This window comes from Strongylocentrotus purpuratus, unplaced genomic scaffold (assembly GCF_000002235.5).
Source record: "Strongylocentrotus purpuratus isolate Spur 01 unplaced genomic scaffold, Spur_5.0 spur5_scaffold_3, whole genome shotgun sequence".
Classification (NCBI taxonomy): Eukaryota; Metazoa; Echinodermata; class Echinoidea; order Camarodonta; family Strongylocentrotidae; genus Strongylocentrotus; species Strongylocentrotus purpuratus.
In genome coordinates this window covers 25,507,536-25,524,790 of record NW_022145609.1, presented here as the reverse complement: position 1 = coordinate 25,524,790, position 17,255 = coordinate 25,507,536, and the positions used below count along the sequence as shown (strand labels likewise).

At 36.1% G+C, this 17,255-nt stretch overlaps 1 protein-coding gene across 1 annotated transcript; it reads right to left on the bottom strand.

The window, feature by feature from the left end:
• Positions 1-3,055: 3,055 nt before the first annotated feature.
• Positions 3,056-16,372, bottom strand: LOC115918981 (polyadenylate-binding protein-interacting protein 1-like). The gene is made up of 11 exons (XM_030996233.1): positions 16,283-16,372; positions 14,961-15,109; positions 11,181-11,339; positions 10,204-10,316; positions 9,128-9,236; positions 8,123-8,248; positions 7,297-7,415; positions 6,405-6,564; positions 5,260-5,314; positions 4,811-4,925; positions 3,056-4,156 (listed from the first exon to the last, which is right to left on the bottom strand). The coding sequence occupies exons 2-11, from the start codon at positions 15,036-15,038 to the stop codon at positions 4,048-4,050; spliced, it is 1,143 nt and encodes a 380-aa protein (XP_030852093.1). The 5' UTR covers positions 15,039-15,109; positions 16,283-16,372; the 3' UTR covers positions 3,056-4,047.
• Between the last annotated feature and the right edge of the window lie 883 nt (positions 16,373-17,255).

Below are 17,255 nucleotides of genomic sequence, written 5' to 3'. Positions count from 1 at the left end.
CAGATTTCCAATTTTCACATTTTAAAATTGCAATTCCTACACTTTGTACAGATATGCCTTTAATACAGATATTGGTCAACTTACTGTCGAGTGGAAGACCCTTGCCTATGGGCCAGAAAATATACAAGGTTTGAAAATAAATTTACCACACCATAATACTGGTATGGAAGTTTATACAAGCATTGCATCAGCAGGGGTGTCTGCATTCTCTCGAGCTGAAAAACTACCCTGCAATTTTTTGGGGGGTTTTGAAACTGGCTTGAGCTTAATATCTCTAGCAATTTGGTAGATAAAGAAGCAATAAGCTTGATATCTAGCTGAAACTAATTGGAGGACCGCCAGGGAGAACAGTATTAATACTTATGAGGCTACCCTGGGTAAACAATACATATATTATTTTCAGTAATGTTATTACTACCTAAAAATCATAATGCCCAACTCGAACAAAGGAAATTAAGTTTGGAACTGTTACAGCTGAGAGATACGATTTAGTACTGAGATTCCAGAACCTCATCATAGCGCATACTGAATTGCTTGCTTGAAATTTACAAGAGAAGATGTGTCTGTCCACAACGTCTCGGTCACAAAACAAAAATGGAAAACCAGGACATTAATGCAAAGGAAAATAAAGGCTCGTTCAGAATTGGTGCGTTAAAACCACTGCAAGGAAGGCCCCGACTTTTTAACATTTAAGTGAGCGGCAACCACGCAACCAAGGACTTGCGCATGTTCACCAAGCTCTATGTTATAAGATATAAACAGAAATGTGAAGGGTATTACACTTTATGTATTTAAAAAAACAGTGGTTTTGCCAACGTCATATCTAAACAAGCCCTCTTTTTTCTTAAAGGAATATTTCTTTTTACTTGACCACCTACCGGTACTGTTTTACTTACAGGTCAATGCACCTTTTTTTCTCTATTTTTTTTTTGGGGGGGGGTGGGGGGCTATGGTGACAAAGATCCATTTAAGGTGCTTAGGACACAAGCACTGAAAGCATTAACTGCATGAAATATTTCTTTAAATAAATAGATTTGTAGGTCATGGTTGTAATTTCCTGAAGTGCATGTACATTAAACGAAGTAGTTACAAAAGATGAAAATCTTTCTTCAAACAGTCCAAATAGTCTTCTTGCCTAAAGTTACAAGTTCAACAAATTGGCCCGAATTCACAAAGGAGGTTTGTTGACAAACCTCCTTTGGTTTACGTACGTCACGACGCCTTTTACGTGTTTTTGACAAACCTGGTTTGTAAAAACGCCTCAAATGACGCACGAAAACCACCTTTGTGAATTCGGGCCATTGTGTTTAGAAGAGCTTATTATATTCAGTTAAAAACTTTCATTTTGTTTTGAAAAATGTAATACCATTGCCTTATTTTTTATAATTGAAATATATATACAAGGCAAGAAACGGTGCAATAATATCGTTACATCCAATACAGCATATTAGTCATCAAAGAGGGTGATTAAGATCGAGATCCTTGCTTTAATACTCTTTATCAACATGGTGGACACCACATTTCTCATCAGATCCTCCACAAAACTTTTCAGAAGATTTTGTTAAAAAAGGAAAAGATTTGTACATAACCATATTACTATAAGCATCCTTTTCAAGTTTTCTCACTTCTTATTTTTTTTATTTTTTTATTTTTTTTGGGGGGGGGGGGGGGCAATCTAAGTGACAGTGTGAAAATATTGAACAGGAATAATTTTTACGTATTAATTGATTTGGTTTGTTTTTACCAGATTGCTAAGACAGCATGTGCATGCTTGTTATGTTAGTTTTAATGTTTCAAGTTCATCTTTACATTTGGTTAAAAAAGAAAAAGCAATACAATCAACATGTGTACATACATATAACAAGGATACAAAAGAAACTTGTACTACTCATAAATTGGTGGGAATAACAACGCCAAGGCTTTTTAAGGTAATTCTCAGATTAAATAAAAGTACCCCAAAAATATTGATCCTGCTTATTATAAGGGTAAAAATAGAATAAAATTACAAAATATTACAAAATTATTAATGAGTATTAATCAAAATTATTAATGAGTATTAATGCCTTTAGCACACCGACTTGGTTTCAAACTCGGGACCTCCAGGTTACAAGACCATTGCACCTCCATCACATTCAAAAAGCTGACAGAATGCGAAATTAGCAAATAAACCTAACTTTCCCCTTCCACACCTTTCGCTAAGCCAATGCACCATAGACCAGAGCTGCCAACCTTTGCTTTTTTTTCCATATATCGGTAGGACCTTTAGTTTATTTACAAGTATGTTTTTGGTTGTTATTCTACTATTATTGGCGTTTCATTCTTTTTGAGAATATTTTTCTCTTCAAGTATGTTTTCAACTTAGTTTTCTATTGAATTTGTGATCAAATCAACATTTTAGGTCAGTAGTTTGAAGTGCGGTATGTTTAAAAAAAATATATATATATATATATATATATATATATTTAAAAAAAGTATTTTATGAAGAAAAAACATACTACCTTAATTTGGAGGAAAAAACGGAATAACTCCGGGAAAAACGTATTGGTTGGCAGCTCTGATAGACAATGAACATCTGTTATCGTGAAACATTCAAAATGGTGTGACTTCTTCAAACTCCTTGAATGACACCCAACATATATTGACAAACAAATATACGCCATTATATACCTGTGTTTCAAATTGCACTTTTATCTTCATTTACATACATATATCTACAAACATACGCAGTGTACGTGGTGTACCCATTTCAGTAATATATGGTAAAGTCAACTGCTTGTTCTTAGAGAAAAGTTTGTTCCTGATTTTTTTTAGTGGGGGGTGTCAACCTTCTTGTCTATTGTTACAATCATTCTTGGGAAATACGGATGAAAGGAACAAAAAAAGATTTCTCTATGGAGCTACATGTATATGAAGAATAACCAAACATTGACAAAATAGAGGTTAAAAGGAGAAAAATAGACTGAAGATTATTACTATGAGTCCAGTAAAGTCCAGTAAAGTCCAATAAATGTCTTTGTTTTTTAATATTTTTTAGTTATTTCATTTTTTTCTTCTCTTTCTTCTATTCATATTTCTTTGCTGCTCTTCTTTTCTTATTCTCTATACATTGTAGTAAAAAAGATTTAATGTCAATCATACTATGTATGATAAATGAATCGGACCACCCTACAAAGTATTCTTCATTTGTTTGTATCCCCTTTGTACTCTTTGTTTGTACTGTCCAAAACTCTTACGTAATGATATAGAAATCTAACCTTATCAAGAATTAATAATACTACTAAATAAAATTGGATTTCTATGGCACTCAAAAACAGAATATCTTCTTTTTTATGCTTTACAGATATCATTATAACCCAGATTCATTCACGCACACAGTGTGCACAATTATATATATATATATATATATTTTGTCTGTTCTGAGCTAAAATTGCGCTAACTCAGACACAATTAATTGATTGATTCTCAAAAAAAATTACATAGGTGCAAGTGCACATTTATGTACTGGGATTTACATATATATAAATACTTTTGTAAGTAGATTTTGTTCATTTGTTTCTTTCGAAGAGGTATTAAGTGAACACAGAAGCACCTGTAGACACGTTGGAACACATCAAAGCACAGAATACTGACGACGAGTGTAGAAAGTGCAGTCACATTGTTTGTACTCTTTAACCGTACTGTTTAAGGTTGTTGCTGATTCCAAAGACATCCCTGAAGATCGGCAGCATGTGCGCATGGATTATAGTCCCTTCCGACTCCCTTCCGAGACAACAGGTGGGTGTTTCACAAAGCCCTTTTTCAATGACAAATGACAAATATTAGTGACAAATCTGCTGATAACCAATCAGAAGCAAGGATTTCAGTAGCTTATAACAAAAACTGTCATATGTCACTGATGAAAAGTTTTGTGAAATGGGGCCCAGGTGGGAAGTCGCTATCCTCAAGCAAGCAGTTCTCTCAATTGAACCGACACTCTGCCTTTCCTAGAGAGTCACATGATCATGGGGACAACAGTCACATGATCACAGGGACAACAGTCACATGACCTCATTCATAAGCCCATGTCTGTCCCGATTGGTCCTCCTGGCCCGTCTCCCTCAGGAAGGACTCGTAAGCATTGGCCATGTCTTGCGTTACTCCGGACTCCGAACCCGACCTGCATTAGGGAAAGCAACAAAAAAAACAAGGTAACATTTTAAAGAGAAAAAGTGGAGATTTATTCAAAAGATTTGGGACTACATGACATGTATGAAAATGAATATGGGAGCACAAATCATGAGACCCTAATGCAATAGTTTCAAAGAAGAAAGGAGAGACAGACAGACAGACAGACAGACAGAGAGAGAGACAGAGAGAGAGAGAGAGACAGACAGAGAGAGAGACAGAGACAGAGACAGAAAGAAAGAGAGACAAATTACAAACTAAACACAGGGGTGGGGTCAATAATGAGACACAGGGGGATAGTGAATGAAAGAGAGGAAGACAGTGAGGGATAGACTAAAACTAGGGAGAGTGGGATTAAAAAATGGAAAGAAAGATGGAGAGAAAGATGGAGGAATAGAGTGGGAAGAGAGAGAGAGAGAGAGAAAGAGAAAGAGATAGAGAGAAGAAAGAAAGGGAGGGGGAAGGTGAGATAGAGATAAACAGGAGACAAAAGCCATAGCTATATTACAATCAAATTGTGGTGAACGGGTGTGACATTAAGCCACTCACAAGCCGATCACATAACACGTCATTTTCATTCAAACAATCCTTATACAGACATTCTTGAAACTACAACAAAATATCTGTAAAGAACCACTCGACTCACCCTAATTCGGGCTGCCAGCCATAATGATCAAGAGCAGGGTCAAAGTTCAGATTGTTGGGGTCAGTTTCATCTTCGTAGGAATAGTCCTCAGGATTAAACAGCTCTGCGTTGAAACCTGCACAGTAACAAATTGAAAGTCAATTTTCTACACGAACAGCAAGAACTACTAAATAACATATCAAGTCATATCAACATCATCATAGGACAATCAACACTATTGTATATATTTTGTGATGTGACAGTGCAACCAAACAACCAAATTTGACTGATTTTCTACTCATCACAATATAGGATTAAAACTACAGTAAAAGTTTACACATTTGCCCACCCACCTTCTTTCTATCTCTATCTCTCTTTCTTTCTCTCATTTTCTCTACAATACTATCTCACACAAAGTAACTGCGGTCTAAATCCAAATGATTTTTATTTTATTTTCATTATCAACTTACCTGCTTCTTCTGCAGATATGACCGTTCCCTGTGCACTGTAAAATGTAGGAATATTCTAAATGGAGGGGAAACATACAAAACAAGAAAACTATGAAAGATTCATAAAAATTCAAAATTATCACCTTGGAAGAGAGATAAAGAGACAGACAGAGGAGGGAGGGTGGGGTAGCAAGGGATAGAGAGGAGAGAAAAAACTGGAGAACATATGTATCTAAACATGATTGTAGGACATAATATATATATATATATATATATATATATATATATATATATATAGACAGACAGAGGGGAAGGGAGCAGGGGGAGGGGAGCAAGGTATGATTGTAATCATTGTAACATGATTGTAAGACGGTAATTACTTGGCAGAGACCATATCTCATACAGGGGGCGTTTCACAAAACTTGTCATCAGTGATAAATGACAGTCTTTGTTATAAGCTACTGAAATCCTTGCTTCTGATTGGATATAAGCAGATTTGTCACTGATTTTTGTCATTTGTCATTGAAAAAAGGCTTTGTGAAACGGGCCCCAGGTATAATTTGGAGCCAATGCTATACTTTACCATAAAACCTCACCCTTCCCTGAAACCATAATAGCAACACCAAGGCCTGGTTCTTTGATAAAACAAAGCTCTGAACAATTATCTTCAGGGCAATGTTGCCATAACGAACAATGAATTTCTAACTTAAGCGATGAAGCTAACACTATAATTGATACCTTTGCCTGAAACCAACCATACCCCTTCACATGACCTAAAACAAGATTGCAAACGAAAGCCTCAGTCTCTGACGGAGTAAAGCTCTGAAAAAACGTCACCAGGAGGGTGTTTCACAAAGACTAAGATCGACTTTAAAATGGACTTAACTATGGCAGGCCGTTCATGCCACTGTTTTCTCTCACCATTTACTGGCATTGGTCTCTCAAGGGACGTACAAATCATGGTCACAAATCTACAGAATTAACATTTTTCAATAGTTCATTATTGAAGGAAAACTTGCTTCAGATTGCTATCTACAGATCATAATTGAGAGACCAATGGTGAGAGCAACCAGTGGCATGAATGGCCTGCCATAGTTAAGTCTAGCTTAAAGTCGATATAAGTCTTTGTGAAACACCCCCATCGGAGCAAATGTTGGGTCACTCACTGTAAACACATCTCCTCCTGCAGCACCGTTCATTGCAGCTGCCCCCGCTGCCCCTGCTGGACCCGGCTCTTCGTACTTTGGCCTATGACCTTTGACTTGCCTCCTGCCCCAGTCTGAAGCTCGGAATTCAATCAGCTGCAGCCATTGATCTCTAATAGATCTGTGCAAGAAAGGACAACCGTTGGATCTTTTGTAATTTTGCTGAGGATTTTCAATGAATTTTGCCCCAAAACTGTAATGTTCTGAATGGGGATTACAGCTTCTCTTTTCTTCATTCCAATCGTTGCTAATAATTCCATGGAAAATCACAACGTCTTCAAAGAAAGGAGTTACAGAATAAACAAGGTTTGTTTTGCGGACAACATCAGACCTTGGCAATGTTAATGTTTAAAATTATAAATTTAACCTTAAGCTTGATATTTCAATCTTTTACTAAATTCTTTAAACTTATATCGTAAAAGGCATTTTATATTTATATTTGAAATGTAACAGCATGCCAGAAGCATTTTTTCTCTTTTTACATTGTTACGGTAATGTTTTCAATACAGGGAAAAATAAAAAGTGAGAGAACTCAAATTACTATATTGGGGGGACTGACCCAAAATCTTAAAATCTATGGTCGACTTTTTATAAAAAAAATTTAACCGTTTTTTCAGAAGAAAAAAAAGTTAAATGAATAAAAACAAAAATCAGTTTTAAGCATTCAGAGAAAATAAGGGGGAAAAAAAGGGTGCTTGCACCTATTTTTTTGTTTAATACCACATCCTTTTTTCTAGGCCTCATTCCCACCCCACGAAAACATTGCATGATTTGTAAAACAAGAACAGGAGTATTTTTTAGCTACTTTGTAATGAAAAACAGCAAGGATGAGGATTTGGAATGGAGGCCTTACCTGTCAACTTTGCCATTGACAATGTAATTTCTTCCATCGTTGAAGATCTTGTTGATGAGCTCAGAGGACGCACTGTTGCTCATTTCTCGATCGTAATCCTCTATTGTCTTCCCAGCCAACTGCAATGTCAAAATGTAACATATCTTGCAGTTTTATTACATTATCAACATCAGGAAGTGTAGTGCAGTGTTGTGTATTGTAGTGTGATTTCACTGATATGTCAGTATGTACATGTAAAACACTTAACTTTTTAAATGAATATAATAAATGTATTAAGGTGAATTAGAAGCTATAGTGGTGTCAGTGACCACCTAAAATACACTGTATACAACAACAACCAGACATAAAAAGAGAAGAAAAAGAGAGGAGTAGGAGAGAATAACATAATCTGAGAAGAAAAATGGGGGAAAAGAGTAGAGAAGAGAAGAGAAGAAATAGAAGAAGAGTAGAGCAGAGAAGAGTAAAATGAAAAGAGAAGAAAATGAAAAGAAAAAGTATAGAACAGTAGAAAGACAGAAAAAGAGAAGAGAGACAATTCAAGGAAAGAGAAGAGAAGCAAAGAATAAAAAGAAAAGAAAGAAAGGGTAGAAGAGAAGAAAAAGGGAGAACAGAAGCAAGAAAATAAGAAGGGAAGAATGAGAGAGAAGACAAGCAAAGAAATAAGAAGAGAAGAAAGAGAAAACAAAGGACATGAAAAGACAAGAGAAGAAAAATGTAAGTCAAGAAAGGAAAATGAAGAAAAGCGAAGAGCGGTCATGACAAGAAAGGAAAAATCCAGAAGAGCGTTGCAAGCAAAGCATTGTCAAGACTTGTAAGACCATCGTACCTTGAATATGTTACCCAGACATTTGAGGTTGGCTTCTGAGGGGTAGTCTGTGAGTGACTCGAAAAGCTCTTGAAGTGCTGCTCGGTAAACCTTGATCTTTTGAACAGTGCCATCTCCTCCTACAATCTGGAAGAAGAAGAAAAAATATTGACAATCTAGCAATTGCAAGCAAATTTTACATCAATTAATTGTATTAATCCTTATGTGTGCCACAAAGCTTTTGAAGATGGTCAAATATGTTCTCTACCAGTAGTGATTTGTTATATTGCTCAGTTGGATATGAAATACAGTGAACCTGTATATAAAGACCACCCAAGGGAGTAAAGAAAAGTGTTCTTTATGGGGCAGGTGGTCCTTATATACAGGTTCCTTGAATACATGTTGCAATGTAAATTACTGACTAAAGGAAGACAACAAATGTAGTCTTTATAGACGGGTGGTAGGGATAGGCCTTGATAAAATACTTCTCATGTAATTCTTTGCGTGATGTCTAATTTTATATTGATAAATATGTTTGTAATCATACAGAGAAGGGGGGAAAAAATTAAATGAGCTGAGATGCATTAAAAAAGAAGAAATCAGAAAAGGTTGATCATCTAGCATATAAGTATTGGTGTGTACTGCAAGGTTCTGGAATCATCAAAATGATAAGAAATTTGGCCCAGTCTTGGTAAAGTAACAAGCACTGTACACAGAAAGATGTATATGGGACTATGCTATATCTATCCAGTCCGGAGAGATATAATAATTTACCGAATATATCAATTAGTATGCGGTTTCCCGGCAAAATTTATATCATCACGTATCAGTCAAAACATATTCTTTCACATGATTGGTAATAGGAGCTTCCATTTCATTTTTTGAGAGGGGTGCGTTTCCAAAACTGGTCTATAAAAAATTAAGGTATGCTTGAAGAAATTCACCCATGAATGGTTTATGTTTGCAGCAAGATGTGGTTGTTTTTTTGCATCCTGAGGATCCAATGCCAAACCAAACCAATCTTACCTCCATATTCATGAAGAGTTCAGCCATGAACATAGTAACTCCATGTAGCCTCTTCTGCTGTGCAGGATCTAACGCCATCTCTTTCCTCCTGACAACAACATTCTTAGCTCTAATCAAATCAGAACAAATAAACAAAATAATTTCAAACATCATATAAATTTTGTTCTACATCTAAACTTTTTTTTTTACCTCTAAATCATTTTCTACTTCTCATTTGTTAAAATATTGCATTCAAGGATGAAAAAAATCAAAACAGCTTTAGTATTTCTAGTATCTTCCTCCCGATCATCTACAATTTAAGAAATTCAATGGAAAGTTTCTGATGTGATTTGTAGTGTAATATTAATAATAAATCTATGTCTTGTTTATCCAGGGTAGCCTCATCGGTATTAGTACTATTATCCCTGTGGACCCTGCAATCGTAATTATTACACTGGCTTTAGCAAAAATCTACCATAAGGTGCTCAAGCTTCAAGGAATATCTTCCTACCGGGTACCCATTTATTACACCTGGGTGGAGAGTGGCAAACATAGATTAACATCTTGTTAGAGGACGTCAGTGCAGCAGCGGGACTTGACCCGCAGACCATGTGATTTACAGTCCAGTGACGTATCCAATAGACCACCACGCCACCTCTACAAACTACAAAACAATAGTGTCACGTCTGGACTAGGCACAAATAATAATAATAATAATAATATTTTGTTTTTTATATAGCGCTCAATACATCAATCCAACGATGTGCGTAAGCGCTTTACAAATATATTATTACCCCGGTCATCGGATTCAGGCTTACCCACACACAAGGCGTGCACATTTTCCACTCCCTGGGGAGCATTCCAGCCAGTCGCCATTTTTCAAGCGCACAACTTGCTCGACCAACCACATGGACTTTCGCATCCTACCGGGTACCCATTGAACACATGGGTGGAGAGTAGCAAGTGCAGGTTAATATCTTGCCAAAGGAAATTAGTGCCTTGTCGGGATTCGAACCCTCGACCTTCGCATCTCCAGTCAAGCGCCTTAAACCACTCGACCACGACACTCCCACAAAAGGAAGTGAACGAGTACTGACCTTTGATTAATGAGGGTTCGCATGTGTCTTCTGCCTGGTGGATTGGGTAAGTTTCTATAGAGATGATCGACCATCCGGGCTCCCGTGTATGTGAAGTTTGGCTCCATGGTCGACTAAATTCAAAAGGAGACAAGAAATTCATGTAAATAATATGTGAAAAGAGAAGAGAAGAAGAGTGAAGAAGAGAAAGAAGAAAACAGAGAAGAAAAAAAAAAAGAGACAGAAAACAGAAGAGAAATTCTACAGAGATAATCAGGGCTTCTGTGTACGTAAAGTTTTGGTACCATGACTGACTAAAATCAAAGGAGACAAGAAATTCATGTACACAAAAAAATGTGGTCTTTACAGAGTACAGACAGGTGGTTTTTCTACACAGGTGGTCACTTATGTCATGTGTCTTGGTGGTGGAAATAAATAATTTGAAAATGTTCAATTATTTATGGAAAATAAATAAATTTGACTTTGATTTTCTCTGCCAATGCAATGAAAGTCAATGAATTTATATACATCATGATTTAAATCATTTAAAAAACACAGGTTTTGTACATACAGCACATACATGAACATTGAGTAAGGCAGGATGTAAACGGGAGGTCGGTCCTTGGTTCAAAACAAATTCTATGCGCTAGTGCCCTTTGGTAAGGCATTTATCCACATTACCAAGTGCCTTGGAGAGGACTTAAAGCTGTATGTCCCCTGGTTGCCTACTTACAAGCAAACACATGATTTCTTTAAATAGCAGTCAGGTAAAACAAACAAACCAACCAACTAACCAAGCATCATGATGGACAGAATGCTACCCAGGGAGTGGAGAATGTGCATACATTGTGTGCAGTTATGCCTGAATCCAATGACTGGGGTAATAATATATACTGCGCCTAGAAACAAAGTATAGGCGCATTATAATTGTGATCTATTATTAATATTATTGTTTATTTTGTGGAAAAGAAATTAATTTGCCTATGGCTGGAAAATACCTGCTCAAAGATGACATCTGCCACTTCATCCAGCTGCCAATCTTCTCTGATGGCCACGGAAAGGATGTCCGTCAGTGAGTTCATGCATTCTTGAAACAAGCCAGGGTTGATACTCAGCTGATAGAGAATGTCTTTCAATTCAAACATGTAGTCAGACTCCTGAAAATTGACAATAATAATAATAACAATAACGATTATAATATTTAAACATTTTTGTATAGGGCATAACACATAGGGCATGATTGCATGTCACTATGGGCTGTACAGAACAGAATACAGAAGGAGTGGAAATAGTGCACTGGGTTCATAATTGTGAGATTAACAAAGAGCTAACAAAATATGTTTTCATATAACTTCTGACCTTTTCGTCTGTGTGATAATAATAATAACATGGATATTTATATAGCGCCGGTATCCGCCAGGCTCTGACGCTCATGGCGCTGTTCATATTACTATCACAAAAATATTACTTTCTCAACTAAAATAAAGTAAACTAAAACGACACAAACTAATAATGATTAGGTAATGATACAAGTACAATCAAATAATAATCATCATTACTCTATCATTAAAGGGTTTCAATAGAAATGAAAATATATAATTTATGTACAGCTATCATGTATAAATCAACCTCAAAAACAGTTACCTGGCATTCTACAGGCTAATGCTTAAGAAGTCTGAAGAAGGGGGAAAAAGAGGATAACCTTGTACCCTGCATGTGAAATTTAAGTTAGAGTTGGGTTTTATGAGCAAATATTGGTACGTCGACTCATCTACACATCACTATCTTCCATTACATGTATGTTCATTGGGTATTTATATAAACTAGTAATATCTCTTTATATCAGTAATATTTGGAGCTGATAATTTAAATGGAGTATAGTGACATTGAACAACTAACATACAGAGCAAGATTGTTTGGGGCAATAACTTCCTTTCATTTGATATAAAATTAAAGGTTGCCAGATGCATTGACAACCTAAAACCCTGTCATATGACCTCAATATGATCCTTGTGATAGCAATTTGAACCTAATCCATATTCATTTTCAGAATTAATAAAAATGTAAGAATTTCTAATTTGAAGGAAAAACATGCTTTTAAAGGCAGGGATCTACAAAAAAACAGTATAAAATGAAAGAATAAATCTACTTTCTTTAGGGATGAAAGAAGATATCAGTGAATAGAGAAGCCAAGAAGGTAATGTCTGACAAAATAATAATACTTATAATAATAATAATAATAATAATCATCATAATAAAAATAATAATAATGATAATAGCATTAATAATAGTCTGGTCTGGTGTCAGCGTATTATGAACTTTGATGCATAGAAACTGACAACCATCTCCATCTTCATCTGCAACTTACTTTAATTAAAGATTGTATTGCTGCCATCTACCGCGTCATACCAAAAGTCGTTAAAAGACAGGAGTTGCTGCTACCTTGTTTGTCGTTCAACAATAGGGGATAGAGCAATGTCGATCTGGCACTGCTCAGTAGCTGCCGGGCTCACGATCAATTGGGCAAAAAGAATTTCCATTTTCGGTTTAACAAAATTTGGAGTGGACTTTAAAAGATTATTATTATTATTATTTTATTTATTTATTTATTTATTTCTGATCTTTTGACAGGGTAGCCCATTCACCAGCAAGTAGTGGTCTTCCATGGGGCCCTGAATGAACATATTTACATCGTTTATAACATTTATACAGAACAGTTACAAAAATAATACTCGTTTGCAAAATTAACATATATCATTAACCTAGTAAGCAGTAATGTCAATAGGAAAATATTAATTAAGTCGCAATTATGTGAATAAGACATGTAAATATTACAGAACATGCACGTAGTGTATGTACGGCTGAGCCATTCACAAATTACAACTTTGTTTAAACAATCTCTTAAATGAATTGACAGAGGAAGCCGTTCTCAACGAATTATCTAGCTTATTCCATTCAAATATGGAAGAAACAATTGGGCTACACTTATAACAATCAGTGTGAAATCTAGGCACACGTAAACATCCACTGTCTATTTGCCTTGTATGATGCGCATGTACATCATTAGGATTGATTAAGCCTACCTGAAGGTAAGAGGGTGCTAAGTTATGAACGCATTTATATATCATCATAACGCGACTTAACTCAAACCGCTTGTCTAGTGTCATCCATTTAAGACTTGTGAACAAATCAGCCGACGGTGTGTCATATGTCTTGTTCAATATTATTCTTGCGGCCCTCTTTTGAATTTTTTGCAGCTTAGTTGTATGAGAATGAAATCGGTTCGACCATACAACAGAGCAGTAATCTAATCGTGGCAACACTAGACTGTTATAAAGTAACTTTAAGGATTTTTGAGGCAAAAAACTCTTTGCTCTCTTTATCATGCTAATGTTTTTCTGGGTAAGTTTACTTACGTTTTCGATTTGTTTAGACCATTTCAATTCTTCATCTATCAAAAGTCCTAGGCATTTGGTGAATTGAACTCTTTTGATCAAATTGCCGTTTAATGAAATGGTGAAAGATTCAATTTTCTTGAGATTAGCAGGAGAGCCTATTAACATGACACAAGTTTTTTCAGTGTTAAGAACAAGACGATTTTCCTTAATCCATGCCATGACTCTGTTTAACGCAACAGTTAATTTTTCTTCCACAACAGTTGCATCATTTGCACTGACGGTAAGTGTCGTATCGTCAGCATACATATCTATGATACCTTCAGGAGTACATTCAGGTAGACTATTAACATATATTGAAAATAAAAGGGGACCAAGAATTGAACCTTGTGGCACACCTAATTTGATGGTTGATGGATGCGACTTGGCTCCTTTGAATTGGGTCACTTGTTGTCGATCCCCTAAATATGATTGGAACCAATAAATAGTCCTATTACTACAACCTATACAAGCTAGTTTATGTAGAAGTAGCTCATGGTCAACAGTATCAAAAGCCTTACGAAGATCTATGAAGGCAACTCCAGAAATTTCTTTGTTATCAATATTCAACGACCATTGATTTACAAGTTTTGCAAGGGCAGTAGCTGTTGAATGTTTAGGTCTAAAACCAGACTGATTAGGGTGTAATAATTTATTCACGTCCAAGAATTCACTGAGTTGTTGGTGGACGGCCCTTTCTATAATTTTACTCACGATAGGTAATATCGAAATGGGACGGTAATTATTCAAAGAAGAAATATCTCCAGATTTGAATATTGGTACTACCCGAGCCTTTTTCCATTCACGTGGAACAACTCCTGTAGACAGGGATTTGTTAATGATATCACAAAGAGACTCTGCGATAACATTCTTCGTCATCTTTAAAAGTTTACAGCTGATGTGATCTTCACCAGTTGCTTTATCTATACTCAGATTATCAATCTGTTTCAATACAAAATCCTCAGTAATCAAATTCAAATTAAATTGCGAATGAGTTGGACCAATATTATTGTCCTCGTCTACTCTCAGTTGAGACTTATTCCTTCGCAGGTCCTTTGTAATCTTAGTAGCATTAGAAATGAAAAAGTCATTAAAAGCTTCAGCAATATTTGCATTGTCTGACACATTAGCACCATCAACATTTATGCTATTGGGAGATATAGGTAATGACTTAGGCACAAGGTTTCTCAAACATCTCCACATTTGCTTACTATTGTTATGATTTTGCGAGATCTGGTCTGCATTATATTCTCTTTTTCTTTTCCTCATGAGATGAATAACTGTATTCTTTAGATATAATTATCTATCTTTATTATCTATAAAAAAAAGGGTAGAAATACTCACCTTTTCTTCTTGTACCGGTAATCCACTCCAGTATTTCCCTGGGGTGAACTCCACAGCTGTGGCCGACAAGGTCATCATGCTGTACACCACTTGACTTCAAACCCAAGAAAGATAAATTTAGGCCCCACTGCTTGAGTATAGGTACAAATCTGTTTTGAAAAGAAATAACAGATCTAGTTTTCTTTCAATTCTTTCGGTTCTTGAATATGTCATGAATAGACATTTGTTTTCTTCAACAGCTAATTAACGATTAAAAGAAAAGTCAACATTCATTCAACCCTCAAGTAGTAAAGCTGTGGATTGACTGATTAGCTTGTTTTATTGTGGAGAGTGTGCTGCAAACAAGGGTGATTCTACTGTTTTAGGCCTACAGTCTATTCATCAATCTTTTGTTTTGGTGTTAGTGAGAAACATTGGCAGTTTGGGAGAGATTATACATAACAAAGAGTTAAATTTAAAACCATGCAGCCATGCTCTGTCCGCATGGTAATTAATTCTCGACTGCTTACACTTAAATGTGTGGGCAGTGTGGTGGGAACATTCCAATTTAATAGTTTGGGCAAGTTCTTAATTCAGAAGACTTAGGACATCAGCAATCCCTGGTCAGTCTGAATTCATGTAAGATTCAGAATCGCATGTGTGTAGTTAAATGATTCAAAATGATGCAAAAGTTTACTGATAATTCCCGTGATCAAAATAATCCACACAAAAAATAGTCTACTGCATGAGTACTGGGAAACTGGAACTAGTATGTGATGATGCTTTGTAAGTGTGTATGGGGGTGTGTGTGCATCTTCGTGGTCATGTTTTTTAATTATTTTTTTGTTATGTTTATATTTTTGTGTTATGTTTATGTTTTTGTTTTTGTTTTGCTCATTGTCATGTCTCATGATGATTCATGTAATTTTATATTTTTTCTGTTTTAATATATTTTATCAATATTTTTCATTCCTTTTTCATCAGCTAAAATATTAATAGTTCAAAATAAAACAGGAAGAGACAACACTCATTCAAAAATAATTGAACCAACACCTCAAAATATCAAGGAAACATAAAAAAAGAACAAAGTCAATGAACAACACGAGTAAACAGGAAAGTCTCAAGACTGCACACAGCCATACACACAAGACAATAAGTGGGACAAAGTTGTCAGTGTTTGTGAACAGCTTGCAAATAAATATTCATATAATCGAAAAACAAAAGGGCACAGATTACGTCTACATTTATACAAAAGTGATATTTAGTATTTTGCCTAGTATTTAATACAAGCTCTACTTATCATTATAATATCTAAACATAACAAATCATTGTGAAATTCTCACCTTGTTGTGGCTTGTTGTTCGCTAGTTTTTCAAGTAGTCATGCAAAACGACTGATCGCGAAGTCTATTTTCCGCGAGGATTGTTCTTGCAGTGCAGATCCAAACATACAAATTGGGAGGGGGTGGGAGGGGGGGGGGGGGGTAGCAGAAACCCCTTCTCCGCTGCTTTTCAGCAGGATTTCGGTAGTGAACCCAGGGGCGGATCTAGCTTTTTGCAAAGGGGGGGGGGGGTTGACCCAGTGGCGGATCCAGGATTTTCCAAGAGGGCAAGACGGGGAGGGGGGCCCCGAAATTTGAAAAAAGTGCCGACCAATATTTTGGGGTGGGGGGGGGGGGGGTAGAAAGCACTACAAAAAAATATATTTTGCCCCTGTCATTTTTCTTTTGGCCAGCCCAGGGTGGGGGGGGGGGTTAAATTCTCTAGATCCGCCCCTGAAACCGTTTACATGTACTTTTTAAAAAAAAGTATCTTAGGTGTTCTTATTTTTTTAAGTGCACTTTCTGGCCTTACGACCCCCGCCCTTTGAAAAATTTGTCCCCACCCCAAATCACCGCTTCCGCGATGGGCAATTAAGTGCATGCGTAATTGCTCCTCAAATATATGTTCTCATGCCCAAAGTAGGCCTACCCCTTTTCATTTGTGATAATTGCCTCTTTTCATTCATTTTCAATAACACTAAATGCACCTTTAACTTTTGACAAAATACAAGTTACTCGATCATCCCCCCCCCCCCCCCCCGCCTCTTTTTTTGGCCGCCGCCTCCTTTTGTTTACTATTTACTATTCAGGAAAAAGGGAAAAAGAAAAAGGAAAAAAAGGCTGTGGTGTACGTTTTGTATAAACAGCTTCTATAGCTAATTCAAGCTGAACACATGAACATTTTCACTGTTTCTGAATTTTGAAACTTGCTTTGATAGCAATGGACTAAAATGATACAAATCATTTGGTTTGTCATACATTGCATCAGTATACTA